Source organism: Carettochelys insculpta, chromosome 5 (genome assembly GCF_033958435.1).
Source record: "Carettochelys insculpta isolate YL-2023 chromosome 5, ASM3395843v1, whole genome shotgun sequence".
Taxonomy (NCBI): Eukaryota; Metazoa; Chordata; order Testudines; family Carettochelyidae; genus Carettochelys; species Carettochelys insculpta.
Genome location: NC_134141.1, coordinates 61,268,170 through 61,291,168, shown reverse-complemented (window position 1 = coordinate 61,291,168; position 22,999 = coordinate 61,268,170). Strand labels below are relative to the sequence as shown.

The 22,999-nt window shown below is 43.6% G+C and overlaps 1 protein-coding gene across 1 annotated transcript in view; it reads right to left on the bottom strand.

The window, feature by feature from the left end:
- Nucleotides 1-648: 648 nt before the first annotated feature.
- The window catches only part of TRIM36 (tripartite motif containing 36), a 50,168-nt gene continuing 27,817 nt past the window's right edge, over nt 649-22,999 (bottom strand). Inside the window, exons 5-10 of the mRNA XM_074994178.1 lie at nt 21,607-21,702; nt 8,984-9,237; nt 7,612-7,736; nt 6,214-6,507; nt 5,592-5,889; nt 649-2,955 (exon numbers count right to left, since the gene is read on the bottom strand). Of these exons, the coding sequence (XP_074850279.1) occupies nt 2,601-2,955; nt 5,592-5,889; nt 6,214-6,507; nt 7,612-7,736; nt 8,984-9,237; nt 21,607-21,702 (1,422 nt within the window). The 3' untranslated portion in view covers nt 649-2,600. The remainder of the gene's footprint in view (nt 2,956-5,591; nt 5,890-6,213; nt 6,508-7,611; nt 7,737-8,983; nt 9,238-21,606; nt 21,703-22,999) is intronic.

The window sequence follows — 22,999 nt, the reverse complement described above, 5'->3', positions numbered from 1 at the left end:
AGGCTGGTAAGACAGACTATTCTTTAAGTCTTTGTAGAGAGCAACTATAATGGTGACGCAACCCACAAATGTCAGCATTGCATACAAAATCCAACTCCTTGGGTGAAACGTGAACCAAGCCCTTCTGACTTTAAAAAAAAAAAAACCACAACAAACAAGTAAGAATCTGGCCAAACCACATTGACATTGGCTCACAGCTATCTCATTTATAGTAAACTTAACCATAGCTCTTCAAAAAAAAAAAAAAAAAAAAAAAAATCCACCAGCACAAAGCCAGAAATACTTGGAATTTGTTGCTTCCACAACTCTCATATTAAAGAAATTTTACGTAACTTCGCTTTCATGGTGTAGCATAGGTGAGATCAATAATTTTCAGAAAATTAAATCACAGCAGTCCCAGACAAACTGTTTTCAAATCTCAAATAGATTAATCCAAGCTCAGAACTATGGAGAAAAAACTATAAGCACTTTCATATCCTCAGACATTTTGAAGCGTGATAATTGAACAGACTTTTCTTACATTAAGGACACGAATTTTTTCCATATCTAAAAACCAACATTCAACAATTGTGAGACATTACTATGTCTTAATAGAAAAACACTTCGGGGCTAAGATGTAATAATGTGAATGACCCAACTGTATTACTTTTCCATTTTTTATTTTAAAAAAAAGCAAAACCAAAGTGAAGATACATTTACACTTAACAAGAAAGTCTTGTTCAGAAATGTTCTGATTAGATGTTTAAGAAAAGTGTCTCACATGACATAGACCTGCATAGACCTTTGCAGCTCTCAGTAGTCACCAGTTTTGTTAGTTTAGCAGCTATATTGCACAATGATCTACATATACCACACAATTTTTAGCTTCATCTACGCTGTGAAGTAGTATTTGATAGCAAGAAATTAGCTTCAAAAATATTTGAGTAAGCAAGTGTCGCTGAATTGTGTTTTTACAAGATGACACTTTTTCCATTATTGTGAAAAATGGAGAACTGTTTGCATCCGTACAATCAAAGTAGTATGTTTTCTGCAAAATACCCTGAAGGAGCACGCATCTTATTACTGCATTAATGTGTCTGAATTATTCAAGTAACGTCCAGTGGAAATAACTTAATTGAAATAATGAGGAAATGCATAAAAATGGGGGTGGAGGAGGCAGTCAGAAGCTGGATCATAGTTTAGTTGACAGGCATGCTGATCTTTTACAGTAGTCTATTTATTAGTCATTGACTAATAAATAGTTCTGACATAGGTGGCAAATCTCAAATGAAACATTAACTTAACTTGCATTCATTTAGATTTATGATCCAGAGAGATTAAGACTCCCAATGGGACAAGAGGAAGTACTGTGATTTACAGGTTTCATTTAAACACTATATACTTTGTAAGTGTGAGAAGTACCTTTACTATTTTATACATCAAGACAATCACAACCAAACAAACAGACTTAGTTATTAAATATAATCTATTTCAGGAATAGTTTCAATTTAGAGATGCATGTTTCTTACGAGTTAAGGTAACAGTGCAGACAAACTATTTTTGCATTATACTGCTTTCAAACACATAAAACAGAGAATTTTTATATGATGAGGAAATGTTTGAGCTAAACAAAGACATATGAAGACAATGAAAGAATGTCTCAAATGTAATCAGTGCATTTTTCTAACAGTCTTACTAAAACAATCCTTTATTGGTTAACTTACAAAACATACATATTAACAGAAAGACCTGAAATTTTTAATTTAAAATTTACATATTTTATCATTTGTGTCAGTTCATTATTTATTTTTGCCCAGCAAAAGACCAGGAACCATTATTATACAAATAACTGAACTTCATAGATGCTGAAGACCAATGTTTCAAGACAAATTGCACTTTTAAATATAGTTTATGTAGTTCATACTAAAAACCTGGGATAGCAAACATATATTTAAGAACCTCACTTTTCAACCACCTGTACAGTTACCCACCAATTTTGGAGGTCATAATTTTAGTCGTGTATATCAATTACAATTCCCACCATCTTTACACACACAATCCACATATAACCGATTCAGTGCAGTTTTAATTTCCAACTGCTTTGCATTTTCCATTGGTACAAATATTACACAGCACAGAGAAATCCATCCAACCGGTGCTCATAAGTCAGTTACAGAAATGCCTGACCACTCAAATGCATGCAAACAAAGAAGGGACACATAAAAGATCATCACAATAAATGCACTATCGTGTGGGTTTTGACTCCATTAAAAAGTGAAGCCAGAAGAGCCAGCTCAGTACCGATTAAGTGATATAACAAATAGGCTTCCACCTCATGAAAGACAGTTAGGTTGCTAATCAAACCGTGAAGAACAAGTTTCAACACACAATCAAAGAAAGGCAGGAGAGTGACTGGGAGAACGCTCCCATCAACACTATATGCTGGTAGAAGGCAGAAAAAGTTGAACCATTTTTGTTTCTATGATTAAAAAAATGACCCAAAAGCATGAGTGCAGCAAAAGCACTTAGGAGATATGATGTAATTAATCAAGACTAAATGCTAAGGCAGATCCTTTTGCTCACATTTTTCATCTCAAAAACTGTACCAGTAGATATTTGTACTACATATCATCTCGGTATTCCAAATACTTTGCTGTGATGGCTTCCTCAAGATGAATTCCTGCACTCCCCATTAATGCAAATGCTGGATACATCGTACCAGAGCAGTCTACCTGGCGCTCATAGAGGCATTTCATGTGGTCTGCATCATAGAATCCAACTTTGCCTTTGTCACAGTCAAGGCAGATTCCTATACATGACGGCATTGGAAGAATTCTATTTGCAGAGTCTTTGGGAGCAGCAGGCGCCTTGGGAATAAAGAATTTTTTCATGCCTAAAGTAATCAATGTGAAAGGCTGCGATGAGTCAAAGCAGGTATCTTCACTCCCACTGTCATGACCACTGTCCTGTTCATACCTGGAACAAAGAGCACAGTTTCTCAAGAAACAAGACATCATCAGAATGGTTCAGTTAATTTAAAAAAAAGTTTTGGTTTTTTTTTTTTAAATAAAAGAGATATGTTACGCAAACCAGAGCATTGCCAAAGGTTTGCGCAATAAATCTTGTGACCATGCCACCTGGATAGATCTCCAGGTGGTCTTGTGTGCAAAATAAGGGTTGGCAATCAGAAGCTCTGGATTTAATTTCTGGCTCTGCAACAGACTGTTTGCAACCTTGGTCAATTCAGGACACTGGTGAGAGTTTCCTTCTCTCTGACATCTTTACCTCACAAAGTTCTTATGAAACTGAATGCACTAACGTTCAGGTGAGGTCAGATGCTACACTGATAAGCACTACATGAAACTCTTTAAAATAAAGTTCCTGATGTGCGTAAGATACACCAGTTCTCAACTTTCAACTCTGGCAAGACACCCTTCAGCTTATTATGACTAGCCACATCAATCTTTTATCAAAGCAAAAAATCAGAACACCTCTAAACGAGTCTCTGAATCAGTGAAGGACGAGCAGGGTTGTTTGGTCAGAGTGCTAAACTGTGCGCGCTTTTCTTCATGAAGTCCAAATTCAAACATTCCCCCGCACCCCATGCTCATAAAATGAATGTCAAGTCTCAAACTGTTTTGAATTTAATTAAATAAAATTCACCATGTCCTGTTTGCACTGTCTTGCTCCTTTTTGAGCCCCTTTTTCACACTTAAACTGTTCACTCCTTGCCAGCACACACAGGCTTAAACTCTCACCCACACAGCAATGAATTCAAACAGCCCCATTTGTTAGGACTGGCTGTTAAACTAGAGACAGTCAAACCAGCAGAGGGACTCAAACATTGTTCTAGGAACACTCTAATCACCTGCAACAGGCTGAATCAACAGAGAACTGATAGCTCAATTTGTCTGAGGAATTCAAAAAGGCAGCGTGTGGCAGGCCACAGGGCAACAAGAAGAAGAATGCTTTATTTCCTTAAACGTCCCATATCTCCTTACCTTTAGTTATTTTTTCCAAGTTTACTCTAGATCTTTGGTCTAAAGGTGTATGGTTAAGGGAGGAAAAGATGAAAGTGGTGAAAGGGGCTGACTTATGTTAGCAGGAGAATAAAATAAATGTCAAAGTTACTTTTCTTGCCAGTCTCATTTTCAGCTCCTGATTGTGTCAATTATACCAGTTTAGAACTGATTTCCATACATTCGTTGGGTCATGCTCCTTAGGGATGCTTAAAGAGATGGTGTAATATTAAAATGTAAGGGAACCTAACAGTTTAACATGCATCTTGGCTGGAGATAGAAAAAGGTGCAAATTACATAATCCGAAATTCCTTCCAGGCTTACTGATGAAGTTGACCCTTAGTATTCTTCCCCCTCTCCTCACTCAATCCCACCCAGTAAACAACAGCCAGCTGTGGCTTGCAAATTCTATGCTTGAAGGAATTGCTGCCTGTTGAAGGCTATAACAACGTTCTAAGAGTATTTTTCTTCCAGTTAATGCTGTCTCAGAGAACTCAAAGCATATAGGACAGCAGTCTTCTCCAACTCATACTTAAAGCTTTGATTCTTGGAGTGATCGGGATGCCTGCAATGCGTAATTTCTTTATGTGGATTCCCAATCTCATTTAGATGCATGCATAATTATTACAGTTGGAAGTCCTTCATTTGTACTTTGCCCCTCAGCTGCTACCAAGCCAGTTAAGTCTTACTTCAGTGCAATGCTATGTTTGCAGTTAGACAGACTCTGAGGTCCTCTGTAATAGACTACTAAGAAAACGTGTCACAGGTGCTGTTATGGCGTCTATGTAAGAACTAATAGGCCCAGTGAACTCTGGGAAAGCTCTTTCACCAAAGCCTATGATATCTTGGAAACTTGCAGTGGATGAAGGAGTAAAGTAGCCTGTAAAGTAAGACTCCTCTATATTTCAATCATCTCCTGGAACCAACTAGGGATCTGGATAATATAGACACCAATATTAATTGTTAGCTTCACAGAAAGTTAGCCAACTGCTGAAAATATATAATAATTTTTCTTTAAAGAAGAAATTCCACGTATTGCTTCCCATTTTTTCTTTCAGGCTGTGGCCACACTTAGCCAAAACTTCGAAAATGGCCATCCTAATGGCCAAATCGAAGAATACTAATGGAGGGCTGAATTGAATATTCAGCGCCTCATTTGCATTCACACACTTCCAGCTGTGGCGTTTCGAAAACGTCGCTTTTGAACGTGCGCGCCTTGGTGCACTACACAGGGGTCCTTGTCTAAAGCACCCCGCACATTTCGAAATGCCCTTATTCCTCTCAGCTGAGGCGAATAAGAGGATTTCAAAATGTGCGGAGTGCTTTCAGAAGGGACCCCAGTGTAGGCACGCCAAGCCAATATTCAATTCAGTGCCTCATTAGTATTCTTCAGTTTGGCCATTTCGACCTTTTGGCCAAGCGTGACCACAGCTTCACTCTTTCTCCCCCATGATGGCTAAAGCTAGCCTAGTGGAAATAAACGTCAGGCAGGGTCAACTCTTAATTCTACCAAATGGAAAGATGCCCCTTGAGTTTATTTTAAAAAGATTCACTAATAAAGAACCCTTTTATACAAAGATCTACCACATTTACCTTGGGCTGGTCACATCACGGGGATTATGGAGCCATTCTTGTAATTTAGTGTTAGACGCAACACCCACTTTCACCAAATACGAATATGATTCCACACGAAAAGCCCAAAAGTGCTTCCCTTTTGTAATTCCAGTGTCTCCAATGATATAATCCAGGGCTGTGTAGCATCCGACTTGGATACGTTCAGCCCCCAGCAGCAAAGGAAATCCAGCCCTACTTTCCACTGAGGTCCTCCTTGGATTCAGCATGAGATGTTCACTGTTATAGCCACATTTATCATCGAAAAGAAAACTAAAGACTTAAAAAAAAAAACAAAAAAAAAACACAGTACATCAGTATTTGACCATGAGCGTTTTTTGTACTTATCTTACATTTTTTCAGGTGTATTAACAGAAGATAAGTGACTGGTTGTTCAATATAAGATAGACAATGTTAAGAACTCTGCTGGCTGACAGTCAGTCTCAACTTAACACAAACAAAATGCTTCCTTCTTTATTCATACACACAAACACCACTAGGAAGACAGCAGTTTGCAAATTTAAAATGCACTTGAAAAAGGGCATGGATTAGAGAGAAAATGTGTACAGATTCAGTTGTCTATGAATTAACAAGATTGGTTTACCTGAAGCTGGAGGTGTGTGTAAAATAACTTCCCTGCTCCAGGGGCTACAGATAGATCCTTTATAGCCTTTGACTCTGAAGGCATAGCTGCTGTTATTTTCAAGGTCAGCGATTACTTTACTCTTGCTGCAGGCTTCAGTCTCTTGCCATGTTACATTCTCCTCTTCTCTGTTAAGTTTACGGTATTCAAGGATATAGGTATCAGCTGAATCTGCCTTCTCCAGATGGTCCCAACGGATCAAAGCTTTATTATATATTCTGCTCTTCTCCTCATTGATCTCTGGTACATCTAGACCTAGAATAGCCATGAGATACAAGAAAACAATATTTAAGCAGCTGTTAATTTTAGAACTACATACCACTTGTTTACAAATGGCTTCTGGAGTAATGGAAACTTCTTCCTCCCAGGCGTTTAACCACCGATTAAACAAGATACATTCCTCAAGTTCTCTGTATTCATTTTGAAAAGCATCCCATATTTCATACCTATATATTTATAATGCCAAGAAACTACAGAAGGTTTAAAAAACCTATACAATATGTTCCTTATATATGTTGCACAAGTCACCAAAATGTTTATCTCGATTCAGTGTTATTTCCAATCTAAAATATACTTTTAGCCATCAAGCAACAATCCTTATATAGGAGTATTAATGAATAGCAACTAAAACAGTTTTGATAACAATACCTCCTACCACAAATGTCAGTTATTATGGTTACTCATAAAGTAGTTCTGTGTGCCCAATTACATCAGATTTCTATTGCATCTCCTTAAAAAAAGATGTTTCTTACGCAAACAAAGATCATAACACTGAAAATAGAAAAATAATATTACTGTGTGTTAAGGGAGAGTGTTCCACTCAGGCCTGGAGACCTGGTCTATGCTTAAAACTTAGAACTCAGCTACGTCAGTCAGGACTGTGAACTATTTTGCACCCAGGGCATCATACCTAGGAGGCCTGAAACTCCTTGTGTAGATACAGTTAGGTCAATACAATGATTCTTCCATGATGCAGGAACCACCTCTCCAAGGAAGTGGATTAACTACACTGACACAAACTCCTTTCATTGATCTAGGAAGCATAAGGTGTAGCACCACAGGTATACTGCTGTAGCACAACCATACCCTTAGCAAACATGGAGCTATGAGGCTGAAAAGCTGGAAGTTTCAGCACATACGGTTGGAAATTCAGAAACCTCTGTAGATCTCGCTCCATAAAAAGCTTTTTCCTCCTGGTAAAATAGCTTTTGGGAGGAGTATCAAGGAACTCTGCAGCCATGGTCTGTACAGCGTGGGAATCCTGCCTAAACCTACTCTACCATCAGAGCTAGCAACATCACTATGGCCACAAGTCAAGAAAGAGGTAATAAAAAACTACCCTCTTTATTAAAAACTTACCACTAGAGTAAAAGGACAAACCTCCAAGAACCTCTTCTTGCTTTGTTATATCAAGCACATAGTCTTCAAAAGAAGTTTGAGCTGCTGGCCTGAAACTCTTCAGAGATTCAGTAGCTTTCTGAATTCTGGAAGGAGGAAAAACAGGAGATACATAGACAGATACACAGTTTAACAAAATAAGACTAAATTTACAAGGAGGTGGGGGGGCAGGGAAATAGACTCAGCATGTCTACACAGCCAAAAAGGTCCTGTGGCAATGAGTCTCAGAACCCAGGTCAACAGGTTCATGTCGTGGGCTCTCTCTTTCCCCTACCCAAGAAAACCCACCAGTGTAGACTTGTAGACTTTTCTGATCACGCTGAAGTTGGGTCTGATTCCATAGATCCAGGATCTGGGACTCACTACTACAGGTCTTTGTTTTTCCAGTGTAAATGCACCCTTTGGCACTGGGAGCAAATGCTGAGGAGATAGGTGTAAGCCCTGCCCCTCAGAAGTAAGTCAGATGTCTATTCCAGGCCAGAAGAAACAGGCTGGGCCTTTGCAAGAAGTGATAGGCAGAGGAACACTGGGACTTATATGTGAGCTAGAAGCAGAACTTTTCAGTACTGCCACGACTTCGCTGGCTTTGCATATGTCCACCAGCAGAAACTTAAACACTTAGCGAACATAGGCATCTACAGAAGAGGGGGTTTGCGACTACGAGTAGGCCTAAATATTGGCCTTTGGCATCTGATTATCCTTTAAAGCACTTTTTTCTCCCTTCTCAATCTGATCTGTAGTGTATTGAAAACAGTATTGAAATAAAAAGTGTGAAGTTCTGCTGCCCTGGCAAAACTCCCATTGATTTCAATGAAGCCAAGATTTCCCTCAAAAACTTTACACACTGTGACAGAGAAACCTAAAAAGGTAACAGATTAAAACTGACAGACTGAGACATGTAAACATGCCTCCACAAAAGCAGCTTAAAGAAGATGAATATTCATTACCACTAATAGATATCAGCTTTTAGGATCAAAGAGATTACAGGCAGAAGTTGCCTATCAGATCATCGTCTATCCCTTTCGCAAATTCTTGATATATTGTCTCCCTGCCAACACCTGGAGTTAAATTAATTGAAGAGTGTTCCACTTTGTCGCTTTGCAGTGGATGATTTTCTGACTTTTTAGCTCCATAGATTGTTTCCTGTATTATGATGCAACTTTAAAATTGCCATCGCAATAAAGATTACACTCATTAAATTGACCTTTACACAAAGAGCTTCAGCTACATCCAGAATGATTCAGCGAGCAATATCTTAATAAATTTGAAAGGAATATGATAGAAATAAGACAAAAAATGTAAACATTCTTTATAACCTAAGATAATCAAATACCTGACATGGAGCTGTTTTGCTGTTTGAACAAAGCAAGACTGGTCTGTTTCTTTAAGCACTTCTTGAGCATATCCCACAAGACCATTATTTTCCAGAAGTCCTTGATACTCCTCTATCTGGGTTTGTAATTTCTCTAGTCTTAAGTTCTTGGAAGCCTCAATTGCTCTTAGAGCAGCTGCTTTCCTCTCTTCCAAAACATCAAACAGCTTGTCAAAGTTACTAGAGGCCTCTTCTTTAGCTCTCTCACCATTGCACTATCACAAAATACAAAATACATTTAAAAACAAAAAGAAAAAAAAAACCTTCTATAGTATCGTGGAATCTTACAAGAAAGAATAGGCTGTTTTATGAAAACATTTCAGCACAGCATTGCAAAGTTCTACTCATTCATGGCAATGAATTTTTGATGGACAAAACAGACATTGTCAGTATTTTCATCATCATCAAATCACAGAGCAATGAGTCAATTTTGTGCCTAACTTGGTAAATTTTCATGGTAGTTTCACCAGGTGAATGTGGAATGGGGAGGGTCCCCCCACAGGAAAATATTTCCCTGTTCATTCAAGGCAAATCCCTGAACCATGCACAACATTTCTCAACCTACATTATCCCATAAGGATTCAAACTGATACGTGAACAATTTCTTTGATGGCAGTTCAACAAATTTACTTGATATTGGAATAATTTCAGCATTGGAGAATAATAAGAAGTTTCCTTATAGCTATCATTCATGTTGTAAAGAAAGGGAGTGTTATTTCTGAGTGTAGACGCATGATTTTTAAAAGAATTTCCTGGTGTCAGCTGCTCTCCAAAAACTTACAGATTTTCCCCCAAAAGACACTAAAACTGGATTTCCTAAAATAAGGTAAGTAAAACCTCCTGGATCTATTATATTTTCTGTTCCCTCTGTGCATGCACACTCTGCTTACCGAATGCCAGCTTCCTCTCAGCCCTTTATGTCTCATATAAAAGCTTTTCTCCCCACACTAAACTTGTTGCTTTCTCATTCTGTTATTTTTTAAAAGTTGATTTTGACTATATTAGTCAAACTAAAATTTAAGATGGACAACGTTCCCTGTCCTGAGAAACATATCGCCAAAGGGGCATAGGAGGAGAATATATGGGTCCATGGTGCTTGGGCACCATAAATATTCCTGGACCAGTGCCTGGCTCCAGCCAAGTTCTGAGCTGGGTCCCTCCACTGACTTTGTCTGCTCCCCCCCGCCCCCCGCACAGCTCCGTCCACCCGTCACCCCCCCCCCCCGGCAAATTAGAACTTCCCAGAGGTCCCTGCACCACCACCACCACCACCACAGGGCAAGAGTGACCTCCAGCTTCCCAGGGTGGAAAGGTGTCTGCATGCTGCCCCCACCTCGAACATCCCTGCAGCCCACCACCCGCAGCCCCTCCCCGCAGCCCAGGCTCCACTACCAGAGGGGGTCCCCAGGTAAGCGCTGCACCCACCATCCTTTCCCCCCACACCCCGTCTCCCTCCCGCTCTGTGGTGCGTTTGATATAATACTGCTTGTAATTACTAAAACTAAGAGCACTGGCTGCTGGGAGTCTGGAAGCACAGGAAACATGAAGGAGAAGGGAGGAGATTAGCTGAGGGCTTTGCGAGAGCTACAGAATGATGCAGCAGCTTTGTAAAGGGGTTTCACTTCTATAAATAAAGTTCCGTTGCAGTTTGCTAATACCTTGCTTGCACGATACAACATTTTGGCGAGGAGGATGGCTCTTCTGCCTCTGAAACCACCTGCACCCTTTCTGTAAAGCCCAGTAACAGAGAGTAAGCTGTATTGTAAAGGATTTTGATCAAGTGGTTCCTCAGTTTCTTAGAAAGCGTGTTGCATAGATGTTCACTGTAGTCAGTGTAGTATGTTGATTGTAATGGGTTTTTCACTGCCAGTCACCTAATAAACTATTTTGCTAGTCTTTAAAATGCTACTTGACTGCTTTTTGTTTTCATAGTGTAAAGCCCAGGTGAGCCTCCAATTGCTTTTACTGCCTGGATTCAAATGCTGGAGACTTATCTGCTAACTATCAGAGCTACAGAGATTTCGGAAGTAAGAAAATGTGCTCTGCTAATCCACTGCCTTGCAGCGGATTTTACACTTTCCACCTTGCAGATGATAAATATCAGACTGTACTCAGTGCATTAAAGAACTTCTTTGTGCTGAAAGTGAATGTGGTGGCTAAATCACTACAGGTTTCACCAACGTGAGCAGAAACCAGGGGAAACTGTAACGCAGTATATTGCTTCTCTAAGGGGTCTGATTGTAACTTGTGACTTTGGGAATATGGCAGATGAGATGCTTAGAGACCAGCTCATTGAAAAAACAACCAGGCTTCATGTAAGAGAACACTTGCTTCTAGAACCATAACAGACTAGAAAAAGCAATAACCACTGCTACCCAGATTGAGTCAGCTACAACAGAAGCCAAAATAAAGGGAATGGATACAGGACAAACAGTCCAGGCTGTGACTCCGTTGCAGAAAAGTCCTCTCACTGCAGACAAACCCATTTACAGGGAGAAAGCGAGTGAAAAACCACAGAAAACAGCAAAAGCATACTTTCACTGTTCATCCCCACAATCCCTCATGAGCTACACAAGAGGTCCTGCAAAAGTAGCTCAGTGCAATCACTGCAAAAAGATTAGGCGTTTTGCTAAGGTATGCCGCAGTAGCCAGTTCAATCAACAGGTGCATGCAGATATGATGCCAGATGTTACTGGGCTGAGTGGGAACAAAAATCATTACTGCACATCTTCTAGAAATAATAATGTGCGCTGTAAATGTTTCTGCCACATCTTCAGGCAAAGAGAAGTTACTCACCTGTGTAGTAACGATGGTTCTTCGAGATGTGTCCCTGTGGGTGCTCCACAGTAGGTGTCGGGCTCGCCCCGGCGCCGCAGCTCGGAAATTCTTCAGCAGTCTCCGTCGGGTCGCTCATGCGCCGATGCACGTCAGCTCTTCGCGCGCTTACGGTCACATGCGCGATCCGGTCCCCGCCAGTTCCTGATCAACCGCTCTGGACGCCCCTGAAAAAACACACAAACAGAGCTCCGAAGTGGGGAGGAACGGGTGGGTGGTGGAGCACCCACAGCGACACATCTCAAAGAACCATCGTTACTACACAGGTGAGTAACTTCTCTTTCTTCTTCGAGTGGTCCCCGTGGGTGCTCCACAGTAGGTGACTACCCAGCAGTAACCCCCCCGAAAAAGGAGGTGGGTACCCGATTTATGCGCAGCTTGCCCGTGAAAGGACTGCTGTCGACAGGCGTGTATCCTCATCAAGCATCCTGTGCATGGCATAGTGCTTGGCGAAGGTGTCATAGGAAGACCACGTCGCCGCTCTGCAGATATCTCTCAGCGCGATCCCTTTGAAGAAGGCCGTTGATGCCGCCATCGCCCTAGTGGAGTGGGCTCTTGGCGGAAGTGGCAGAGGAGTCTTGCGAAGCTCGTAACACAGTCTTATGCAAGACACAATGTGATTTGAAATCCTCTGCGAGGATAGCGCTTCTCCTTTTGACCTGGATACAATGGACACCAGGAGTCTGTCCGTTTTCCTGAAAGGTTTAGTTCTATCGATGTAGAAGGCCAGTGCCCTTCTTACATCAAGTAAGTGCAACCGTGCCTCTTTATTTGAGTTGTGAGGCTTAGGGTAGAACGAGGGCAGCACTATTGCTTCGTTAATATGAAAATCTGAAGAGACCTTCGGAACGAAGGCTGGGTGTAATCGTAAGACCACCACTTCTTTTGAGAAGATCGTGCAGGGTGGTGTGGACATTATGGCCGCAAGCTCACTCACTCTGTGAGCTGACGTGATTGCCAGCAGGAAAGTCGTTTTAATGGTGAGTAATCGAAGGGGGACCATAGCCAATGGTTCAAAGGGCGGTCCCGAGAGGGTGTGTAGAACTAGGTCTAAACTCCATGACGGCAGTATTGGTTTCCGAGGGGGGTACAGATTCACCAACCCCTTTAGGAAACGCGAGACAACAGGATGGGCAAATGTGGTTGATCCATCCTCTTCATGCCGAAACACTGATATAGCCACCAGATGCACCTTTATAGAGGATAATGAAAGTCCCTTTTGTTTGAGTTGTAGCAAATAGTCCAGAATCGTAGGTATGGTGGCGTCCTGGGGTATTAGTTGCCTGGAGCACCACCATTCGGAAAAATGCAACCATTTGTGCTGATAAGTCTTTCTGGTAGAAGTTCTCCGACTACATTCAAGGACTTGTTGTACTCCCTCTGAGCATGTAGTCTCTAAGGCGCTTAGCCATGGATTAACCATGCTTGTAGCCGAAGTCTCTTCGGGTGCGGGTGCAGTATTGACCCCCGAGCCTGAGTGAGAATGTCCTGTACTGTTGGTAGGGGAAATGGCCGATGCTGAGCCATGCGTAGGAGCAATGGGAACCACTGTTGCCAGTCCCAGGTTGAGACTATGAGTATCATGCATGCTCTCTCCCTTCTGGCCTTCTCCAAGACCTTGTGTATAAGTGTCGTGGGAGGGAACGCATAAAGTAGAGGGCCCTTCCATGGGATCATGAAGGCATCCCCCAAAGACCCCTGTCCCATGCTCGCTCTGGAGCAGTATTGGGGACATTTCTTGTTGTCTCGGGTGGCGAATAAATCGATTTGGGGAAAAACCCCATCTGCGGAACACTTGGTGAAGTAGGTCTGAACGGATCTGCCATTCGTGAGTGGGTGCAAAGTGTCTGCTGAGCTGGTCCGCCTTGACGTTGTGGACACCCGGTAGGTATGAAGCCTTTATGGTTATATTGTTGGCAATGCACCAGTTCCACAGTCGGACCACCTCCGCACAAAGCGTATGAGACCTGGCTCCCCCATGTCGGTTTATATAAAACGTGGTGGTGGTGTCGGTATTCACGCCGACTATTTTTCCACGCAGATAATTGTGAAAATGCCTGCACGCATTGAACACTGCTCTGAGCTCTAATATGTTTATGTGCAGTGTCTTCTCCGCAGGGGACCATAACCCTTGAGTGGTTTTATTGTCCATGTGAGCCCCCCCATTCCATATGGGAGGCATCTGTTGTAATGAACACTAATTTATGGTTGGCGGAAGGGCACCCCTGTTAGAAGATTCTTGGGGTTTCCCCACTATGTTAGTGACTTTCGTGTCTTTGTTGTAAGTGACACCCTCTTGTGAACGGTGTGGATTGAGGGTTTGTATATGGTTGCCAAACAATGCTGCAATCCTCGCATGTGCAGCCTGGCGTTTTGCACCACAAACGTGGTGGTTGCCATATGCCCCAACAGTTGTAAGCATGTAAGAACTGGAACAGTGGGGCTGTACGTTAGTAGTTGTACGAGAGGCTCGATGGCACGAAAACGAGCCTCAGGTAAATACACCCTTGACGTGACTGAGTCTATCCGAGCCCCTATAAACTCTATATTTTGCGTGGGGTCGGTCTTTGACTTTGAGAAGTTGATGATGAGGCCCAATGAGCTGAATGTGTTTGTGGTGATGTGTATCATCCGTAATACCTCTTCCTGGGAAGTTCCCTTTAGCAGGCAATCGTCTGGGTACAGGAAAATGAAAACGCCTTGTCTGTGTAGGTATGCTGACACCACCGCTAAGGTCTTGGTGAAGGCTCTGGGCGCTGAAGAGAGGCCGAATGGAAGGACTCTGTACTGAAAATGATCTGTGCCAACAATAAACCAGAGGAAGCGCCTGTGTGCTGGATGAATTGCGATATGAAAATACGCATCCTGTAAGTCGAGGGCTGCAAACCAATCGCCATCGTCTAGTGCCGTGATTATCGAAGCCATCGTAGTCATCTTGAAGCGCTGTTTGCGTAAATACTGGTTCAGTGCGCGTAGATCCAAAATAGGTCCCCACCCTCCTGTCTTCTTTTCCGTCAGGAAGTACCTGGAGTAGAAACCTTTGCCTTGAAATTGCTCCGGTACTCTCTCCACTGCCCATATGAATAGGAGGTGGTCCACCTCCCGCCTTAATTCCGGTAGGTGAGGGGGTCTCTGAGAAGGGGTGCGGTGGGATGATTTGGTGGAAGGTAACGACTGGAAGGGGATCGTGTATCCCATGTTTACAAATCTCCAATACCCACTTGTCCGAAGTGATGCTTTTCCATTGCGGGTAAAATGGCTTGAGTCGGTGATGAAACATGTACTGAGATTGGCACTGAGATACGGTCTTGGCTTCGCGGCCCTCGACAGACCCGTCAAACCTGCTGTCTTGCACTTTGCCCTGTGGAGGCGTTGCCCTGCTGAGGTCGGCGCCTAGGGCCCTTATAATGTGTTTGTTGATGACGTCCCTGATCATACCCCCGTTGAAATTGGGTACGTTGCTGTTGGTAACCATAACGGCGTTGCTGAGGATAAAACTTCTTCCTTCTGAACGGTGGGGTATATATCCCCAAAGTCCGAAGTGTCACTCTGGAATCTTTACTGGAGTGTAGGACTGAGTCGGTTGATTCAGCAAACAATTTTATTTTGTCAAAGGGGAGGTCTGCAATTTTGACTTGTAAGTCCTTTGGAATGCCGGATGTGTGAAGCCATGACTCCCTCCGCATTACCACCACAGTGGCCACGGCGCAGGCCGCTGTGTCTGCCACATCCAATGCAATCTGGACGCCCGCTCGAGAAGCCGCATAGCCCTCTTGTACAATTGCCTTAAGAATCGGCCTTTTATCCTCCGGAAGGAATTCCATGAGGACAGTAAGCTTGGAATAGTTGTCGAAATTGTGGTTCGACAAATGAGCGGCATAGTTGGCCATGCGGAGCAACAGAGTAAAGGAGGAGTAGGCTTTTCTACCCAGGAGATCCAGCTTCTTTATGTCCTTGTCCAATCCCCCAGATTTGTACTGGGACGATTTGGACCTGTGTTGGGACGATTCAACCACTAGTGAGTTTGGCTGTGGATGACTAAATAGAAATTCCATACCTTTCACAGGGACGAAGTACTTTTTGTCCGCTCTTTTGTTGGTAGGAGGAGCGGATGCCAGAGTTTGCCATATATTAGTGGCTGCCTCCATGATTGCATCGTCCAGAGGAATAGCTATTTTAGAAGAGGATGGAGGCCTGAGATTTTTAAGGAGTCTGTGGTGTTTCTCCTGCACCTCCGCCACTTGAATATCCTGGGATTGAGCTACTCTTTTGAGCAGCTCCTGGAACTGTTTCAGGTCATCTGGGGGAGAAATGTCTCCAGGGACTACTGCCTCATCTGGCGAGGATGAGGAGGCATCACTATGGTATCTCTCCTCCAATTCCTCTGGATCCTGGCTGTATTGGTGTGATTGCCTTTGTGAAATTTCGAGGTGGGGTTCAATGTCTTTAGACCCAGCCTCTGATTGGGGAACTTGTGGTGTTCCCCCAGGTAGAAGCTGAACACTGTGGCGTTGAGGGGGAGTCGACGGAGATCCACGGTGAGACGTCAACTTCCTATGCTGACGCCCTGCATAATGATGGCAGTTGTAGCAACAGGGACAGGGGCCTGGTGATGGGGACCTGGACCATGACCCAAAGATGTAAGGGTGGTGCATGGAATGTCGAGACCATTGAGATGATACCGACGTATGGGGAGAGCCTCTGTGGGAATACTCATAGGGGTCTCTGCTAGATGATGGAGAGAAGCGTGCAGCCCCTTGAGATGGACTCCAAAGAAAAGGAGAAGGACATCTGTGGCAGACTGAAGGTGTTGCTGCCCGTCGAATCTCCGGTGGTGATCGTGGTGACAGAGGCAGCACAATTACCTCAGGAGAGGGGCTGCGGTGCCTGGTCTTTGTTTTAGCCTTCACCCTCTCGGGTGGTCTTATCGGTAAGCTTGGTACCGTAGCAGGTGTCATGCTGATTTCCACTCCTCCCGGTGCCGTCGTCGCCGGTGCTGTCGTCCCCGGTGCCTCTGGGGGAGCCTCGATCGGTGCCGCAGTAGCCGGTGCCAGACTGTCTAATGCCCGCACGGCTCTCGGTGCTGTCTCCCCAGTAGCTGTAGGGCCTTGAGCGGTTACATGCGCCGCGGCTTTACCAGTGGAGGAAGCCAGCGTGCGTGGGCCCTTTGTTACACTCGTCCCGCTCCGACAAGTAAGGGGCAGGGATCGAGTAGGCGAGGCTCTTCTTTTCTTCTGCACAGAGGAGGTCAAAGAGGCAGCCTTCCTCCTGTGCGATCCTGAAGAGCCCTCCGCATGCGTTGTCTCTGATGAGGCAGGTTGAAGTGCTTTGTCAAATAGCAGCATCTTCAACCTCATTTCCCTTTCTTTTCTAGCTCTATTAGTCAACTTGGAACAATGGGAGCACTTCTGGGGAACGTGTGTCTCCCCGAGGCACCGTATGCATCTGCTATGGCCATCCGAAGCAGGCATGGCCTCCCGGCAAGATTCACACTTCTTAAAGCTGGGGGATGACATTGTTAAAGTTCAACTCTGAGTCCTTAGGTGCTAATAGCACACTTAACAGACTATTAGGTGATGGTAATAACCGTTGGCCTTTAGAGGCTTGACGACAAAAGTAGCGGGCCCGCCCGGAGGCGGCCGCTGCAGTCTTTAAGATAGTCTTTAACTTTTAAATGAACTGTTAACAAGGTAACTAAACTATAATAACTATAGAACTGCTAACTATGAACTATTAAACTATTAACACGAGAAAAAAATAAGATTTATCTGTCTCGGGCGTTGGAGCCAGAGAGGATTCCGTCTGCAGCCGTTGGCAGTTGAGAAGGAACTGGCGGGGACCGGATCGCGCACATGACCGTAAGCGCGCGAAGAGCCGACGTGCATCAGCACATGCGCGACCCGACAGAGACTGCTGAAGAATTTCTGAGCTGTTGCACCGGGGCGAGCCTGACACCTACTGTGGAGCACCCACGGGGACCACTCGAAGAAGAAGTCACATACTATTCAGCTCATGGTGGACACTGGCTCAGCAGTATCTATACTACCTGATTCCATCTATTTGCATTACGTTGAAGATGTGCCTCTGACTGAGCCCAAACTTTACTCGGTGTGCTATTTGAAAAATCAAATTCCAGTGCGTGGCTGCCTGCCAGCAACAGTGACTTTTGGTGATTGCTATGTAACTGCAGAGTTCTACATTGTCCATAAAGGCACTCCTATCCTTGGCAGATATTTATGTGCAGCTTTAAACCTCAAGGTAGTTAGTTAATGGGCGAATTGATCTTCCTCGGTAAAGCACTCTTGCAGTACGCACTGCAATTTCAGGTGGGACTCAAGACCAGGTTGAGGAGAAACTTGGCTGTGCTTATGGGTGTGCGCACAATGTTAAAATGCAACTGTGTGATGCCTGTATGAAAGACGTTATAGATCTTACCATTTTCAGTCAGGGAAGTTGTTTCAGAGGAACTTAAACTTGCACAAAAGGACATTACTGAAGAGACTGACTCATCTGAATGGGTTTCATCTATAGTGGTGACACAGAAGAAGGATGGAGGCATTTGGCTTTGTGTGGACTTAAGGGAGCCAAATAAAGCTATTGTGATTGACAACCACCCACTGCCTCACATGAAAGTATTTGCAGAACTGTGTGGAGCAAAGATGTTTTCTACTCTTGATTTGCAAATCGCATACCACCAGGTTATGTTGCATGAAGACAGCGGAGGCCTCACAGCATTTATTACACGATGTACTATTTTGTTTTACACTTGTCCCACGTGGTCTTGCATCTGCTCCGAGCGCCTTCCAAAAAGGATGTTGTTGAGTCCAAAGAATCAACCTGGAGTTCAGTGTAATCTGGATGATATGACTGTGTTTGGAAATACTTCTGAGGAGCATGAAAATAACCTGCAGTCTGTACTAAACTGTATCAGTGCACCAGGCCTCAAAACTCAACTTGTCTAAATGCAAATTTAGACAAACAGAATTCTCTTTTTTGTGACATACAGTTGCACCGGCTGGACTAAAACCTCATCCAGATCATATCCTAGCAATTTCAAAGGCTCTTCCTCCAAAGAAATTTGCAAACCTTACATTCCTTCTTGGGTCTTAGCTCCTGGCATGCAAAATTTATTCACAATTATGCTGTCATTGAACCATTATGAGAATTGCTAAGGAGAAGCTCAAACTTGGTGTGGACAACGGATGCACAAACTTGTTTGGAAACTGTGAAAGACTTGATTGTACATAGTCCAGTACTTGCACTGTTCAATCCCACAATGCTCACAATTGTGACTACTCACAATGCTTCTGATTATGGGCTTGGGGCTATCCTCACACAACTTCATAAGGACAACAGAGAGGACTGGTGCATTTGCTTCAAGGACACTTAGTGATGCTGAGAGAAAGTATTCAATATTTGTAAAAGAAGTACTTGATTGTGTCTGGGCTACTGAAAAATGGAGAACTTTCCTGTGGGGGTCACATTTAAGTTGTGCACTGACCACAGCCCTTTGACAGCATTACTAACCACAAAGGACTAGGAAGAGCAGGACATTGTATTGCTAGATGGTCTGCAAGACTCTTCTTCAATTATGAAATGGAATATAAGCCAGGAAACCAAAACACGACAGCTGATTGCCTTTCTCCTCTGCCTTGCCTTCAACAGATGGTTCACTGGAGGATGAGGATGAAGTAGATGAGCTTATTACAAGCACTCTTGCTGCATTTACAAGAGAGCAATTCCAAGCTGCTTGTTTAGCATGGCTGGTTCAACAAAGCTATGGGAATTTCCAACAAAGAGATGGCCCAGCAATCCTAGAAAGCTTGATCCAGTTTTGATGCCTTTTTTTTTAAACTTTCTTTGTTTGATGGCTGTGTGCTACGTGGTACACACCAGCTACTTGTGCCAGAAGAACTACAATAATACACACACACCTGGCACATTCTCCTCATCAAGAATTGTCAGCACCAAACACCGACTAAAGGGTCCGTATTGGTGGGCAGGGATGGACTCCCAAACTGAAGGAGTCAAAGTCCTGTGTCATTTGCCAAATGCATAAGATGACAGTGATGACATGTACTCCACCACTACAGCCTGTTTCTCTTTCAGATTCTGCATGGGAAAAGATTGCAACTGACATCATAGGACCCTTTGATACTGTTCCAATTGACTGTCATTATGCAATCACTTTAATAGACTATTTGAGTAAATGGCCTGAAGTAGTGTTTACATCACAAATCTCTTTTGCTACAGTGATTAAATTCCTCTCTACAGTTTTTTAGCAGGGAAATTAATCCCTAAGAACTGGCTTCAAATAATGGTGGTCAATTTACTTCCCTGGAATTTGAAACTTTTGTAGCAGAGAGGAACATTTTACATAAAAGATCATCTGTGTATTAACCTCAAGCCAATGGAGAAATTAAAAGGTTTAACAGAAATTTGAAGGAGAGTTTGCAAACAGCTAAACTGGAAGAGCGTTCATGGATAACCTTCACTACTGATTTCTTGCAAGCATACAGGGCTACCCAACATACCATAACACAAAGATCACTGCAGACATACTGCGTGGGAAACGGATGGATGTTAACTTGAACACTGCTGGAATGTTAAAGTCCAGACCTGATAATGTGAGAACGACAGTTGAACAGAAACAAGCAAAGTATAAGGCTTACGCAGACAGACAGTGGGGTGCTAAGGAACCGAAGTTTGAGTGTGTCTCCTTTGTTAGGAGTAAGAAAACCTGGAATTCTATGCAAAGGGGACCATAAATTCACATGTCCTCTTAAAATCATTGAGAGAAGGGGACCTTGCACCTATCAACGTTTTGATGAGTGCATATGACATGCTTCTTTTCTTGCCCCTACCAATGCACCAAGAGGAGATGATGCCAACACCCAGCCCGTGCTGGACGACTTCACTGTAGTACCAACACAACAAGACATTGCACTAGAAACTGGGTTTGAAAGAGAGTCTGCCAGACCCAGATGACCACCTGTATGGACTAGAGACTATGTTATGTAGTGTTTACAGTGTTTTCGGTGTAATATTTCTACCAACAGTATAGTGGCTTGTTCCACATTTGTTACTGTAGTTAAAACACCATTTATTTCACAATTAAGAGTGCTTTTTAAGAGAGGAAGGAAGGTGGTGTTTCAGATGTAATACTGCTTGTAATTACTAGATCTGAGAACACTGGCTGCTGGGAGTCTGGAAGCACAGGTATCAGGGAGGAGATTAGCTGGGAGCTTAGTGACAGCGACTGAATAACAGCAGCTTTGTCAAGAGGTTCACTTTTGCAAATGAAGTTCTGTTGAATTTTGTTAGTACCTTCCTGCATGATACAAACACCCTCCAACCTGCAGACTCCCTTCCAGAGCCTTAGGCACAGGGGGGAAGAGGGAGTTTGGGTAAGGGAGGGGTGCAGGCTAGTACATTCTCGCAACCACCAAAACTTCTGAAAACCTGCCATCCTTGTAAAGGTGATATTATCAGATATTTGGTACACTGAAACAATCATTTTTGACTAGAGAAGCAACCCTTTATTTTACACAATGTCATTCAAACTGTAAAATTATACTGTGAAGCATCTGTTCATCACAATTTGCAGAATGCACACAATTTTACCACAATGTATAAGATAAACACATATGAGCACAACCTCTCTTTTTTTTTGGTGGGGAGGAGGGGGGAGAAGAGCAAGAGAGAGAGGATGTCCAAACACAAACATCTGACCAACAAGTTATTCCTACCTCTGTTTCTTTCATTAAGAGACCCAGTTCAGAAATCTGACTTTTCACCTGGCTCTCCTTACTAATGAGGTATTCAATGTCCTTTGAAAGTTTCTCCTGTTGAAAAATAAATAGCAAGTTACAAGAAACCAGATAGTATGCCTACATTGGCAGTTGGTGCATGTAAGCTATCTACAAGGCAGATTCCAATGCTCAGCTTGAGTTGTTCAGTTAATTTACCTATTTACAGAAGACCAATAGCCAGCCACAGATCATATGCAAACAAAAGTTTACAGGAACATACACAACCACATGTGCCTGATCAACTCTACCTGCTCTTCGGTACTCAGCATCAGTTGTTTCCAAGAATGGTGAAAAATCTCTGTAATACACCTAATCTTATACACTTATCCCTCGTTTAACGAGTACTTTACTTACAAGGACCTGCTAAAACAAGGGACACACACACCTACCTTTGTTCCCTAAACGAGTAAACTTCCCCCACTTATTTGAGCCAGCCGCAAGGTCCCTGGCTGGGGAGATCTGCAACCCTGCGGCTGCAGCCTTCTCCCCCCTGTTCCCTCAGACATGCAGCTGTCTGACAGCCCTGCAGCTGGGGGAAGAGAGGGAGAAGGCTCTTACCCTGGTTCCCAGCTCCCCTGCACTGGCAGGAACGTGAAACTGACCAGCCATGAGCTGATCAGTTCCATAAGCCATGGGGAGACTTGAACCAGCCTGCCCCTGGGTTCCCAGCTCCTGCCACTCTCGGAGCCAGGAAACTGACCAGCCCTGGTGGTTCCCGGCTCCTCTCCCCTTGCATGAAAATTCAAGTTATGCAGGGGTTGCAGGAACAACCCCTGGGTAACTCGAGGGTTTACTGCAGGCGTGTCCAACCCGTGGCCCGCGGGCCGCATACAGCCCTGGACAGCTAGTAATGCGGCCCCACAAGATCGTAAACTTTTAACATTATTATGTGATTTATATATGTTAGCTATATTATATATTTTATATGCGGCCCAAGACAATTCCTCTTCACTCAATGTGGCCCAGGCAAGCCAAAAGGTTGGACACCCATCGTTTACTGCATTAGACCCCCCGCCCGCCCTGCAGAGCTCACCCTCAGCCAGGTTTTAACCCCCTCCCCACAGTCCCAAACTGCCCCCAGCCTTAGACTGTCCCTGCAGCCCCAAAACTGCCCCCAGCCTTACACCACCTCTGCAGCTACAAACTCCCTCCAGTCTTAGACCGCCCCCCCCAAATCCCTAAACAGCCCCAGCCTTAGACACTCCTCCTCCTCCCGCAGCCTCTTCACTGGAGATGCTAGGCTGAGTGGCTCCCCCAGCACTCCTGCTCCCAGCAGGTAAGAGTCGTTAAAGCCAATGAACTCTAGTGTTAAGGTTTCAGCACCTAGGCA